The sequence below is a fragment of the Gambusia affinis genome, linkage group LG13 (assembly GCF_019740435.1).
Source record: "Gambusia affinis linkage group LG13, SWU_Gaff_1.0, whole genome shotgun sequence".
Lineage (NCBI taxonomy): Eukaryota > Metazoa > Chordata > Actinopteri > Cyprinodontiformes > Poeciliidae > Gambusia > Gambusia affinis.
The window spans coordinates 13,024,023-13,039,203 of record NC_057880.1 but is presented as its reverse complement, the minus strand read 5'-3'; the positions used below and the strand labels follow the sequence as shown (position 1 = coordinate 13,039,203).

Here is a 15,181-nt window from a genome sequence, read left to right as displayed (position 1 = left end):
TCTTTTCACTTCTAATGGGTCTATGTGTGTTTGCACAGCACTTACAGAACCCGGCCAACTTCCACTCGGCTGCCACGGAGCTGCTCGACTGGTGTGGAGATCCCCGGGCCTTCCAGCGACCTTTCGAGCAAAGTCTCATGGGATGTCTGACGGTATGCAAACTACAATTATGGTTTTGGTCAATTTTTTTTTTTCAGGTACTTTTTAGAAGACAGGAGCAAAACAATAATTAGACGTGCATAGTTTAGTGCAAAAACAAAAGACGAGGCAGTGTGTCCACATCTTTTATGTTTCAGAGCTTGGACTGTGTGTTTGCTTTTCTGCAAATTGCTTTAAAAGCAATTTATAAAAGGTTGTCGGCAAGGCATTTTAATTATAACCAGGTATGAGATTCTCACATTAGAATAACCTCGAGTATTAAAACAATAGTTTTAAACAAATAAAAGCATGCTCAAGGACAACAATTCTAGTACCAAATCATAATATGCAGGAAATGGCTATTAAAAGTGGAAACACAACATAAAAAAAACAGAGAACTAAACAAAATTAAAGCTCAGAAAAATGTTTTTTAATACATTTTAAATTGGTTGTGAGAGAGATTTCCTAGGAATGGTTGTTCAATGTTAAGTCAGTGTTAGCATCACGAGTAATGTGGCAAATCAAACGAAGTAGAAGATGTGGATCTCAAAATCTGTGAAGGAAGATTTGGAGCGTTTCAATATACAACAGATATGGAAGTGCAACATTATGGGGAGGACTTGAAAGTAAGAAGTAGGGGATTAAAATCAATGCAGTATTTAACAGGACGTTAATAAATTTATTGAAAGGCAGAATATCCTCAGCAGAAGGAAGTCTGGTAACAACCTTGGCAGCTGCATTTGTGACCAGTTGAAGTGGAAAAGGAACTAAGCAAGTGGTATGAACTGATTATAATCTCTGCTGGAGAACATAATTATCAAAACCAAAACTCTGATTGATGGCTAACTGCACAAATGCAGTCAATTGAGATTTTGACCAGGGCTGCATTTATAAACTGGACTATAAATCTGCCTATAAACCAGACTGGAACTGTTCAGACACATTGTTATTGGTAAAGTAAGAGAAGATGCACACAAATACTATATCTGTCATGCTGTACCTATAGTCTGCTTTTTGCTACATGGAAAAATGGGAGCATTTTATTTTTAGGGAAAAGTTTAGCAGCCTTCTCTTAGTCAGTGTGCAGCAACAGATGGAAGAGTGGTTCTCAACGGGCCATACATGCCAGAGAATGTGCTGCTCCTGCAGCACTTTCTCTGGCATCCTGTTCTTTAAATTGGTGGAACAATATAAAGGATTTTCTCTCTAACAACATGCACACATTTAGTTAGACCTGAGCCCTTCCAGCAGGCATAAATATTTAACTTCAAAAAAAGCCCAACTCTAAGGTTATTGTTTCCACCCAATATTCTTGTGAGAGCAAACAGATAAATGATCATTAACGTCTAAATCAAAATAAAAGCCTATTAAAGGGTGATAAAGAGCTGTACAATGGAGCCCACTGCCAGGATCCCTCTCAGCATGGGGCTCCTTCCATCAGCTAAATTGTTTCATTAGACTCTGAGAACAAACTGCTGCTTATCTGAAGAATTACTGCTAACAACAAGTCGGAGCATTCTTATGAGTAACTGCAAATCAAACGGATGCCACATGCGAGGCTGCTTGTTTTGTTTGTGATCTTCTGCATGTACAGCTCTTCCACGGTGGCACCAGAGGCAATGAAAGTGACACAGCTGCTGCTATTACTACTAGCTTTTTTTTTTTTTTTTCTGAGATGTAATTGTAGCTGTCTGTCTGTATATGTGCATTCTTTATCAAGTAGGTGTGTAAAGTCAGTGGATGCAGATGTGCTGCTCAATTTATTTCTGTTCAAAAGCAAACCTAAAATTTTATTTACTTGCAGTTATTTTATAATGCATAACTTCTTGTGTTCTCTGGGTATAGATATTACATGACAGAAAACAGTAACAGTAGATAGATGAGGAGTTATCTACTGTTCAAAATGGACGAAGGGGCATTCTATTAAATGTGCAATATGTAACTTTTAGGAAAAGTTTTGGCAGTGTAATATGAGACAGATAATCAGCAAAAAAATCAATCTCTTCTGACTTCTTCCCGAGCTCTGATTGGTTGATTCTAGTTAGCACTGGAGGCAGAGGTGTTAATATTTTTTTTTGCAGATCAAAAAAACTGATTAAATTGAAACTGCCACGGCATAGGGACAGTTTCAACAAATATATATATATATATATATATATATATATATATATATATATATATATATATATATATATATTACACAACAGTAACAGACTGCACCTTTAAAGTAGCACACATGCAATCAAATTCATAGATGAAGAAATGACTACATGAAAATTATCACATACCTAAGCCTTTGCCTTGCAGCTAAAAAGTCCTGGATGCCCTGGAGTCTCTCTGCGTGGAGTTAGCATGTACTGTTCATGCATGTGTGGTTTCTCCCTAGGCTCTCCGGCTTTCCCCCTACATACTGAAAACATGACTGTTTGGTTAATTGGTTTCTCTAAATTGCCCTTAGGTCTGAGTGTGTGCATGGTTAATTGTCCTATGTGTGTGTGTATCCCTATGGTGTACTGACAATCTGTCCAAGATGTGTCCAACCTCTTGACCTCTAACCACCAGAGATAGGTACCTGCTGTCCCATGAAGCTGCAAAGATGGATGGATGCTTAAACGTGGTTAAATACGCCGTCAGGCTTTATTAAAAACTCTTAAACAACTGGAACTGAAGTGAAAAAGATTGGACAAGACCTCAAGCTTATTTTGAGAAGGTTAAGTAAATATCCCAGAGGCTAACTGTTAGAGAATTGCTGCAAATAGTGACATCCTGGGATCACTAAGTCTTTATCTACATGCTATCTAAAACTATCTACATGCCAACTGGTTGTTCTAACAGCGTGAAAGAAGAAAACATATATTTGCCTGAAATGATTGGAAATTGCAGGTCCCAGGACTCTGAATTATCTTGAGAATTGCGCAAAGAGGAATGATCTTTGTACCGGCCAACTGTATGAAATGAAATGAACTGGCAGTTTACAGAACCATCTCCTCTGGACCTGTCAGAGGTTATTGTCAATCAGAAGCTGACCTGAGGCAAAATAGGATGTCCATTTCCAGCAACAAGCAGGATTAAACCACAAAGCGGTTTCATTTTATTTTATTTTTTTCTCCAGATAAACACAAATCTGAGCAACCCACTAACCTTGCAGCACTTATTCCTACACTGTTTTCATATTGACAGAACTATGGGCCCCCATGTACATCCTCCGAGGGAGATTAGGCTGAAAAAAAGGCTTATGAGGTGAAACACTGTTAAATCCATGTCGAATCTAGGCTGGCCCTCATAGCTGGCCGCCTGCCTCGTATAAACCGAGGGGCCAACCCACTTATGAGGGAAATCAAACGATTGACAGCAACTACTTTGACCGTTTTTCAGCAGAGGTTGCATAACAGTTTTGGCCGGATGGATTATGTTGACGTGCTGATGACGCCTAAACATGTCCAGATAAATGTAATACACTCACTGGAAGTATAAAGTTACTTGTGATGATTAATTCCTGCCTAATAAATCTAGCTGCTGACACAGATTTTAAGCACTTTTTGTAGATATATTTGCTTTGTTGTTTGTGACAAATATCTATTGGGGTTGTAAAAGATGAAAGCCAGTGTGTGTTGAAGTAGTTCCCATCTGCATATGTCTCTGTAATCCTATTTCACATCCCTCAGGATTTCCTGTAATATCATGTTAAAGTGTAGAGGTTTTTATTTATTGTCTCTAGAATAATTGACATCTCCCTGACGTTATTTCAACCCTTCCCCATTCAGGGAAGTAATCTGAAGTTTTTCATTATTCACAGGGCCTTGTAAAGACATTCATAACCCTTACATTTTTTTACATGCAGTAAGTTATTTGTAATGGAAAACTAAAAGCTCACATTACCTTGAACACACCATGCCCACAGTGAAACGTGGTGGTGGCAGCATCATGCTCCGGGGATGTTTTAGCTTAGCAACAACAAGAAAATGGAGTTGATTAAGTGATGGGGGATTATACAGAGCTAACAACAAATGTATACCACAAATTTGTTTTGTAGAAAAGATTTCAGAATGATAAATCAATTTTTCATTTCTATTCATCTGAACGGGTTTACAATATTTCCAATATATTTGTCGAAGCTTAAAAATGTGAGGGAGAAGATGTTAAACTGAAAACCAACTAAAATGTGTTGATCAGGGCTGAAGGTTTATGTACAGTAAAGAAATCACACGCAAGTCAGTGAGGTCAAAAAATATGGATTGCCGGGTTTTAACACAGCCTAAAAAGACACTTCCTGATTTATGACTCCTTCTGCAGGTGGTGAGCCGCGTTGCTGCTCAGCAGGGGTTCGACTTGGACCTGGGCTACAGGTTGCTTGCTGTGTGTGCTGCCAACCGGGACAAATTCACTCCTAAGTCTGCAGGTAAAGACCCTCCAGCCAAACAAAAAATGCAAGCTGATGCATGTTCATCCATCACGCCATTTAGTACTGCTGACTTAGAAAAACAAAATTATCTCAATAAATTGCTGCTTTTAACTTGTTGCTAATTTACCAGATTATGCAGTGGAACTATAGCCATAAAGTGCTCAAAAGCAAATAAACGCACGTTAAAGTCCCCATAAATCTGAGATCTGGAAGTGTTTGATTTCTTTTCACCAACAGCAACTACAGACAGCACACAAAAAGCCCAAAGTATGATAATGTCACGATATTTTTAGATCCTATTAAACATTAATGTGCTATTGAGATGAGTTGTCTGAGTGGAATCCTCAGAAAAACAGTCCACTCAACACTAGCAGGCTGTGTGGCCCTACCTGTGTGGTTGCGCTTGCGTGTGGAGTGTGAGCTGCATGCGTGCACACACATGTAACAGGGAAGGGGAAGCAGTAATGCTATCCTCAGACATTTATCTATCAAATCCAATTTCCTCCAATCCATACCTCCCCTCCCAGGCTCCCATGCTTCTCCAGCAGCAGCTGGTTCTTGTGCATTTGTCAGAGCGAAGCATGCCGAGGCAGAATGGAGAAGCGAGGGGAGGGAAATGCAGAGACGGATAGCTAGAGATGTGGCGCTCGTACGTGCTGGACCTTTCACGAGGCCGTCGGCAGCCACACAAAACACAGATAAACCTTTGCTCAGCTGGTTAGATAAGCAGGAGAGTTAAATATTTTGATTAAACGCTTTGATTTCTTTGTGGTTTTTGACAAGCCAATTATCTCACATGCGCAAAACAGGAACTGCGGTGACTGAGAGTAGCGCTCTGTAATCTTATCCCATTATTCTCCATGCAAGCCCCATTGTGTTGCAGCCTGCTGCTCAAAAGGCAGAAAAGTATCAGCCTCTGCGTTTTTCACTCACATTGTCCACGATAAGTACATTTACTAAAGCTGAATATCTTCTTTCAGTTGTGGCAGACAGCATCTTGTTGGGAGGAACCCTAAGTGCTCTGACAGACGTCAGCGCACAATATTGATCGCTGTATTTCTCTGTCTGTCTGTGTTCTTGTGTCGGGATAATGTGATTGCTGTCCAGGCTCGGCCCGGACTGGCTGGCTGGGCCCGGCTGACAGTCGGAATCATCTTCAGGGCTACTGATGATTCTGGGATCTATTAGGAGGCAATGTGGAGTTTCAGGAAAAGCTGTTTATATGTATGCTGGACAAATGGGAGATTGAGTGTAATTATGCAGAATCAGAGCAGGAGATCTGACCCAGGCATTCATCACATGAGGATGGCAGGTGGACTGTGAGTAAAGGGGGATTGTCCATACGTGGACATTTGTCTGTGAAACCAGACGGGATGGAGGAGAAAGTAAACAAAGTAGATTAGGTTTACCTTCACTGTTCTGTTCATAAGACATGAGTGTTCACATTTTTTTTCCATCCTACATGATACACAAATAAAAATTTGCTCATACTTGTGATTTGGAAGGAGAAGGATTCATCCTAGCGGTGGGCAAAATGTACTTAAGATTTTAGGGCGATATTTTGTTATATTGATAAAGTTTAAATTACGTTTTTTTTAGGCAGCTATGTCAGTGACAACGTTCAAATGGCCACAAATAGAGATGTTGTTCTTGAAAAACATTCTCATTTAAAATAGGCTTCTTCAGGGTGCCACTTAATTAAAAGTTTGATTTATGCCACTAAACTGCACACAGTAAGTGCTTTTATTCATAATTTAGAGTTTAATTATTTTTATAGACGCTCTCAAGGAACAAACAGCGGAGAAAAAAGCAAAAATAACATTTACAACCACAGTCAGTTTATACTTCTATCATGTTTGAAATAAATAAATAAATAATAAAATTAAATTAAAATTTTTCTTTACTAAAAAAATCTGGAAAGGGTGGTGTGCTTTTAAATTCAGCCTGCTTTACTCTGTTACCCTTAAATACAGACCGAGTAATTAATAAATGAGAGTTAATGGGAAGATGAATGGACCTAAATCTTGTTGAATCCTGGAAATATACCCACTGGAGGCTGCAAACGACCTCAAACTGACCTTTCAGTCAGACTACAGTCCTCAGTGCAAGACTTTACAAGTGAGCTCACCTGATTCTCATTCTGTTTTTCAAATAAAATGAGGAGAGTTTGATGTCTCTGTCTGAAAAGGTTGTTAGACATCTTAACTTTTCAGCTATAACTACAAGAAAATAGTTCTGCATAGTATTCAAATATAGGACTGAATACCAGGTTCAGTTATAAAAAAACAAACTCTTCTTTCTCCTTCACAGTTGTGTGCTGCTTTGTGTCAGTAAAACTCAACTAGAAAAAAAATAACGTTTGCGGTTGTGTTGTGAACAAGTTGAAGAAGTATTCCTCCTCTTGTAAGACGCTCTATCAGTTTGTGCATTCATCGGAAGTATGGCCAATTGCGCTGCATCAGCGCAATCTTCTGACAGTCGGCATGGCGACAGAGGCCTGCCGATCTGACACCTGAGAGCCCAGAACAGGGCCGATGAGTCTGGGGTGCTGTCTTCAGTCTCCTGGAGGAAATGATTCGTCAAGGAAATATTTACTTTCGAAACATCAATCAAACTTGAAATGCGCTAAGCAATTTTTTCAAGACAGACATGTTTAATAAAAGCTAGGCTCTCTATTGATCCTGTGAGAGAAATTGTTTTTGATTCAGCAACAATACGACACTTCAAAATGCAATCGGAGAAGAAAGAGAAGCTGTACGAGTAACATAAAAAATTACAACTGAAACCGAATTTAAATGTAAACTGATATGGATATTACAGCAGTGTACAGTTTACATTACTTCAGTCGGGATTAGCCCTTAGATTTGGGCCATTTTCTGTTGATTTGGGCTAAACTTTGAAGATAAGTGAAACCGAAACACATGCAAGACAAGAAACGATAGGCCAACGTTTCAGGTGGTTGGGTAGGTGTTTGCATTTTCTTTACAAGAAAAATCCGCTTCAGAATAATAAAAAACGAATAATTATTGACTTGAAACGTCTGCTGTCAGTTTGGGCCACAAGAGAAACTCGCAGAGGTTAGTATCCAGTACAAATGGCATCCGTTTTGTGTGTCAGCTTTTTGCCATTTATAGATTTCAGAGAACTGCAAAAGGCCATGTTCTGTGAAAGACCAAGAGAAATGAAAAGAAGGCTTCTTCCGTGTGCAACCTGTCCAACCAAGTGGAGAGATTTTCAGCAACAGCAGGCTGCTGCTGATGAGCTGTCTGGAGATTGTGACCCTGCAGTGAAGCCTGGAGGATTATTGTGCTGCTCTAATCTGAAATCAGCCAGTGAAGAGACTTATCTGCTGTTAGGCAATGTAACATTGGCACTGTTAATTCTTGGAGTAAAGACACTCAGCTCTAATGCTGTTTATATTCTGGTACCTGTGGCTGGATGCTTTCGGTCTCTGATCGGTGGTTACTGAGGTTTGGGCTTGCGTCGTCATTCTGTGCTCTACAAAGCTGCCTCTTTAAACGTCCTTCACAAATCCTTGGAAGCATTTCATACTCGATAATCTGTAGTCTGTTACCAGCAGACTCGCCGCTCATTAGAGGTTTGTCATAAACTAGGTGTGCAGCTGCCCCACAAATACAACCCAGCCCAACAGACTGAGCTGTTGGGATACTGTGAAGTTCAGCAGACAGCAAATCAGATTATTGCCGTAATCCCTCCAGGGTTTTGCTGTTTCCATCCTCAGTGAATATGCCAGTCTGTCATAAAGCTCGTAGCCATTCTCTTTATGAAGATAAATTCAGATTAAATGTCAAAACTATTACACTTTCAAATGAGTTGTATCTTGAGCTTGAACAGACATCCTCCAGGTTGCAGATAATTTGTCTTTGGAGTGATATTTATTCTCTTTTTCTTTTCTTTTTTAATGATTCAATCAGATATAGTAGCTGCTTGTTGGTTCTCTGTGTTGTTGAAGAAATATTTATTTATTTTAAATTGCTGACCCTGTTGACTGTCTTAAGTGTTCTTGGCTGAGAAAGTTACACAGCACTAAAACATTTGTTTCAGTATTAGTCATGTGTTGGCTTTAGCTGATGAAGAATGAAAGTTTGGTGGGAAACAACACTAATAACAAAGCTTTTTTTCTTTTCTTTTTCTTCTTCTGACTGCTTGCATCCCTCCCACACGCTCACATATGCTTCACTAGAGTTACCTTTGCAGACAGAAGCTGTCAGAGCTCAGTCCTACAGAGTGAAACCTGCTGCAGTCACGTCAGGAGGACAGCCATTCTGTCAGCAGTGACAGAAAAGTTCCCGGGTGTTGCTGCAGCTGACCTCGTGTCCTCTGACCGACACACAACACTAAAGCAGACAAGTCAACGCAGGCACTTCCATTAAACTCTTTTAGAAGAGTGTCCTCACTTTTTCTGCTTTTAGGTGACAAAGATGTAATACTTACAGATTCCAAAGTATTCCAAAGCATGGGGGAAAGTATTCAAATTTTTTTTTTTATATATATATTTTGTCACAACGCTTCCAGGAATGGGCAACATGACTAAAACTATTTAATTCAACATTAATAAAAGTGATAAAAAAAAAGATTTAAAGGTTTATTACCACTATTCATAACCAAATACTGCTCTGAAAATAAAACTTCTTTAGCACACAAGTTACATAGGATGTTGCTAAAGTACTGAGATGTTCTTGTGAAACAAAAAATGGATAAAAATAGTCAAAAACTGGGATTACTATCATTCCAAAGTATGAATTTTTATGAGAAATAGCCATAATCATCATGGTTAGTTTTTAAAACAAAAACATTAAATGCATTAGGGGATAGTTTTTAAAGCTGAAAGAAGATGTTTGGTGAGTTTTTTAGTAAGTTTTTAAAAGTAAAGGTCTATAAAATGTTGCTTGCAACCCCTCTAGGACAACCTTCTGCTACCATTACAGCTGCAGGTGTTTTGGTGCGTTTCCCCCACAGTGATGCAGATCTAGATTGTGGCAAACTACTTTCAGAGATTGGTTTCTTCTTGCTCTTCCGCTGCAAAGAATGCATTTGTTGAATGCACAACTAAAAGATGTTTTGTCCAAAGTTGCTCTCACCTGAGCTGTAGATCTCTGCAGCTCCTCCAGGGTAAAAATATATTGAGGTTTGTGGTTGAAACATAACATTAAGAAAAGTCAAAAGGATGAGAAAACCTTTCTGGAAGGAGTATATCCATTTTGATCATCTTCTCCCTGAATGATTAAAACTATGGAAGGATATAGGTTCCTTATCCATGACCCAATCAACCCAACAGACTTTTATATTTAATTACTGCTGAGTAAGAGCAGTGCGCTGAATTATTAAGAAGAAACAGGAGTTATTTTTAGCATGCAGGCCTCTCCTCTGACACTCTCTAGCGGTTGCGCTGCAGATGATGAAACCCCTTCGCAATCCCAAATCCACCCTCAGAACTTTTCCTCTGGAGTTTACAGAAGTGAAGCCCGCGTGGTGGGAGGAGGACGCGTTAGAGCTGATCAGGTCCTCCCGTCACTTTCTGCCTAATTGGTTTGGTTTGCACAATTGCAGGCAAATTCGTTTCTCCGGTTGAATCCCAAGCTGTGCCTGCACTTCGTAATCCAAACACAGAAGACTTTGTTCTCGCACAAAACCGGATGAGCAAATCATTTAAATCCTCTTTTTGTTCTTGCTTGACTGATCCGTTACCCACACCTCAGGACTCAACTCCCCCGCCCCAGCTCTGCCCCTCCACCTCCACGGGTGGGGCCCTGGGGGCTTCTGACACACCCTGTAAAGTTATATTTCTATGAATGTGGGTGTTTTTCAGTGCAGCGTTGAGTATTTGTGAAAACCATTGATGACAGAGTGCTCTGCACAAAAAGCCGCACAAACAAAAACTTCCCTCTGTTGTCACAAGTCCACTTCATTTCCCCCAACCCCCTCTCCTTCTCCTCTCCTCTCTCTCTGTCTCGGCCTGCTTCTCTACATTTAGGTGACAGCTCGGTTGTTTCTTCTTGTCGCGTTTAACTCCAATTCATTGACCCGCTTCTCCTCGTTTTCTCTCAGACATTCTGCTCACTTCTGATGTGCTTGTTAGAACCACTGATGAAGACAAAGGGAGACATGATCAGATTATATTGTCCTCCAGGCAGGGACCCCCCCCCCTTTCTTTCTGATAAGACAAATAAATTACTACTTGTCTGCTTCTAAATAGATTGATTTTTCTTCCTCTTCCACTTCCTCTCTTGCGCTTTGCCTCCCAGCCAGCCCGCATCACAAACTAAGCTCCGCCCTTTTATGCAAGTTTGCAAACTGAGCTTGCAAGGTTTTTTTTGTTTTTTTTTTCATTCTGATGTTCTTTGCCCTTCTTTGACAAATGGCAGTTGCAGAGGTTGTGTTATGCATGTGTGCTTCCCTGTGCACTCTTTAAAAAAAAACAAGGAAATGGAGAGCTAGACTGAACACATCCATTACAACAAAGGTGAGAAGCACTCGAACATCTTGGCTCCTTAATCTCTTCTCCTGTTTGTCTGCGTTGGCTTGCTGTCTTTATCACTTCCTCTCATCCTCTGCTTCTCCTCGACCGTCTCCACTGCTCCCTCTGTTTCTTTTTTTTCCCCCCTCTATTCTTTCCCTCCCTCCGTCCTTCCCACTCTTCCTCCCCCCAACCCAATGTCTCGAGAGTGTGTTGGAGCCGGTAGCAGGTACAGCAGGAGCCCATTATCGCTGAGCCTCACTCTGATTGGATAAGTTGAAGAAACTGGGAGACTGCTTCTGAATAATTGATGTATATTGTGCAGACGCCGGACAAGGGGAAGAGACAGATCAGAGAGCAAGGGTGGAGGAAAAAAGAAAGATAGAAGAAGGAGGAGGAGTAGGAGGAGAGGGGGAGTAAGAAATAAAGAAAGAAAGAAAGAGAGAGAACAGAGTAAAGGATATGTGCGAGGGGGGAGAGTGAGAAGGTGCTGGCAGGAGGCTTGAAAGCAGCGAAAGCTTCGAGAGTTGCCACTGGCCTCTGCGGGATCGCCAGCGCCTGTGACAATCGAGTCTTTTCCTCTGCACTATGGAGGAAATTAGATGAGATGTGGAGCATTGCTCAGCTTTCGGTAAGTGTGAGAGTGTGTTGTTTTCTTTGCGTGTTGTCCTCGCAGACGAGGCAGGATCAAAGGTGAGCGGGGGGACGGACGGCTGGTTTCATTTTAAGTTTTGTTTGCGTTGAAAAAGAGTCGTAAATGAAGCAGAACTAGTTTGGTTTTCTCTTGACCAGTTAAAAAGCAGAAGTGCTCGTTTTAGACTTGAAAATCCTTCTCGAGAGAGACGTGTGTTTGGTGTTACTTTGGTTCAAAGCACCAGCCACTCACTCACACAGAGACAGGATCAGTCCAGATCAGCTGACCACAGGTTGACCTACATGCTGTTCTGCCCTCTGGTTATTCTGTGTGGGTTTTTGTCTTTGTGCAAGCATGCACTCATGGTTCAGAATGCTGCTTAATTTCTGGCACTGGTAACTAGGCATGATGAAAGCTTGGCAGATTTATAAATGAGTCTTTGAATTATATTCATTATTATTATTATTTTTTTTAAATGAATTCAATTTAATATGAAGTTAGATTCAAATGTCCATCCATTCAGCGTAGTAAACAGGAAACACATGCAATGTAACCCAGCTATCAATATCTATTGATTGACAGCTGGGATAATTATTATTATAATTACTATTAATACCTATTTAATATGTATTAAATAGGTATTAATGTTTCTCAATTCATTTGAGAAACATTAATGTTTCTCAAATGAATTGTTATGAAAAGCTAATCGAAACATTCATTCTTTAATCCATACAATAATCAGTTATTGGGCCATGATTAGATAATTGCAAATAATAAGTTAACTTTAAAACATGTTTTAATTTGTCAATATCTGAATATGAATTTGTCTCTTTAGTCCAGCATCCCTTGAATCTCAACACAGCTTAAGTCAGGAGTGTTTATTTATGTCACAATGTCTTTTTCACATCTATCATAATGAATCTCTTTGCATTATCCCAAGTCTATTTCCAATTGGTTCATTAGAATCGTGTGATGATTCCTCCCAAAGCTCTTTCTGCTGAGCCGAACAGTGTTCTAACCCAGTCATGAGAAACAAAGACAACTAGAACCAGACCTGGGTGTTTTTCCATGCCTTTAAACCCTGGTCAGTTGGTTATGATTTTGCTGGAATAAAGGTTTCTATTTTCATACCTTTATAGTTTTTGCAACATACAATTCACCTCATTTCCTTAGATTTTTGTGTTGTACAATATTTTCCTTCATGTCATCAAATTTCAAACCCAAAGAGAGAAACCAACCCAACATCCATTTAAATGAGCCAGGAAACCAAGTACCACTTATCGTTTCTGAGTGACCTGTGAGAGACCAAGATGGCAGAAATGCGAATGGTTCCGTCTGACTCACACTGGCATTTCCTTTTCCTGTTCAATCATGGCCGATGTGACATTGAAACTGATGGATCAAAGATAGTTTTTAAACCTCAGATTTTTTTTTCCCGTCTTACACTTGTTTGTTTTAGCTCAAAATTTGTCTCCAAGTAATTTTTTTAGTTCCTGAGATGAAACTCTAGAGCTAGACTTCAATTGGCGTTGAAAATATTTTAAACATTAAAGTTTGTTTTTAGACAAATGTACCTTATTTTTGAAATATTAGATTGTAGAGTGTTGGCATATACATTTGCTTGTATCTTTCTTTTTTCTCAATCAAATAATTAAGAATCTTACAGTTTTTTCTCAACTGAAGTGTATATTTGAATTTTTCTTGCTTCTTTAAATGCATGATGGTATTCCTTAATTTGGAATGAAAGAATTCATCCTTGAGATATATATTTGATAGATAATGAGGCTGATTCTCAGACTGATTTATTGATGTAAATTATCAAGGCCCTGCCTCAATAACTACTTCCAATTTATGAAACCTTAATGAGCACATATGCATGTTGGTGTTAAGAGTGCAATCTTTGCACTTTTGTTTTATTTCTGTCCGGAGAAGATGACCCACTTCCCACTGTGGATTCTTTGCTGAAAAGCATAACTCTGCTAGAAGCCAGAGCTTGTCCGCTCATTACTTATAACAGAGCCTTAAAATGAGCCATGGTTCCATTTGAGCTCTCCAGTTCTGATGGCATCCTTATTGTCAATTGTATGTCTCGTGGAGGAAAACAGCTTGAATGCGTAAAAGGGCATTCGGGCTATAAAAACTAAAATGGCTCTCCGCAAGCTTCTCAATCAGTGTTTAACCTTAAAACCGACAACTTAATTAGTCAAACGTCTCCTGCGTCCAACACCTCACTCTTCAGCTGACCCATGGAGCAAACGTGATAAGGCCTCGGTGCTTCCAGCGAGCCGAGCCAGCTAACTTTCTGTTAGTCTGCACAGGGTGAAAAACCACTGAAACCATTTGCATCCTGAAGCCAACAGCCACACATTATAAACTCTTCAACCTTCCTCTTTCCCTTCCCTTCAACGCTCTGTTCGTAACGCTGACTCCACGCACTGTAGTGACCTCCTCTGACAGCTCGCTGAGCACTTCCCATCAGACTGTTTAGTGACTCATTGGTGACATTTGGCGTTGGAGTGTGTGAGCGCACCTACGTTTGTTTTTGCAGCTTGTTTTTTTTTTTTCTTCTTCTGTGAATCATTGTCGTGCCTGGCAGCCGCCTCCTTCTTCCCACTAACAGCAAGTGGCCATATTAAGTTGTGCTACATGAGCTTGCCTGACAGTTGGGGAAGGAATGTGTAGTAGTGCAAGCTGATGGCTCGCATTGATAACGGCGAGGGAGGAGCTCGCAGACCGCTCCTGGCTGAGCAGCAGGATTGATTCATATAGTCAGCAGATCTCTTTTAAGAAATGTTGAAAACTTCCTAATTTTCAACTGATATTTTTAAAGATTTAAAAGAAATCTCAGAACCCTTCTCTCTCTCTTTTTTTTTTCTCACTCTCACGCTTTCATTGAAGCAGCAGCAGAGTGAGATGAAAGCGTCATTGTGAAAACTGAGACAAGTAGCTGTCTGGTTATAATTAAGCATGTGATATTTACTAGTTCCCCTCCAGTGGTGGGGAACTGCACGTGGCTGATAAGAGCAGTTCATTCACAGCCCTCTGTTCTCTGATGTTCCTCGCAGCCAGCGAGAGGCGCCTTTCCGCATAAGCTCATCTTCACAAGGCCCAGACGCTGAATTTGTTTGTTTACTCATTAATGCACACTTAGGTTTCCACATTTGCTTATTTATTTATTTATTCTATCTTAGCATGCATGCTTGTGTCCTCACAGCTGCTCATTAGCTGGATTTTTAACTATTTTTGAGTTGGATATTTTCTGTTTTCCCGTCGATGTGAGCGTGGGGGCTGCTGTGATGATGGCTGGGATTGTGACATGTCACGTACAGATGTAAAAGGCTGAGCAGGACGGTCATCAAACTTCTGACACTGCAATTTCACATCCCATTATGTCTGTCATGCCTGTAGGTTAAAGTCATAATGCATGGGCTTAAGAAATACAGTGTCTTGTGGAAATAGTCAAACCCTTTTACTCGGATTCTCCTAAATAAAGTCCAACGTAACAAACTGCCTTCAGATGTCTCATCAT

At 40.1% G+C, this 15,181-nt stretch overlaps 1 protein-coding gene across 7 annotated transcripts in view; it reads left to right on the top strand.

Annotated features, from left to right (window-relative positions):
- The window catches only part of zmiz1a (zinc finger, MIZ-type containing 1a), a 119,432-nt gene that overhangs the window by 82,435 nt on the left and 21,816 nt on the right, over positions 1–15,181 (top strand). For 5 of the 7 annotated variants that reach the window (XR_006372658.1, XR_006372657.1, XM_044137394.1 and 2 more), the window contains exons 5-6: positions 39–152; positions 4,432–4,537. Coding sequence is in view for 3 of the 7 variants with exons in the window: in XM_044137394.1 (XP_043993329.1) it covers positions 39–152; positions 4,432–4,537 (220 nt within the window). In the remaining 4 variants the exon portion in view is untranslated. Of the gene's footprint in view, positions 1–38; positions 153–4,431; positions 4,538–10,900; positions 11,025–11,252; positions 11,650–15,181 lie in introns of those variants that run through there. The other 2 variants (XM_044137396.1, XM_044137395.1) reach the window with 2 other exon arrangements.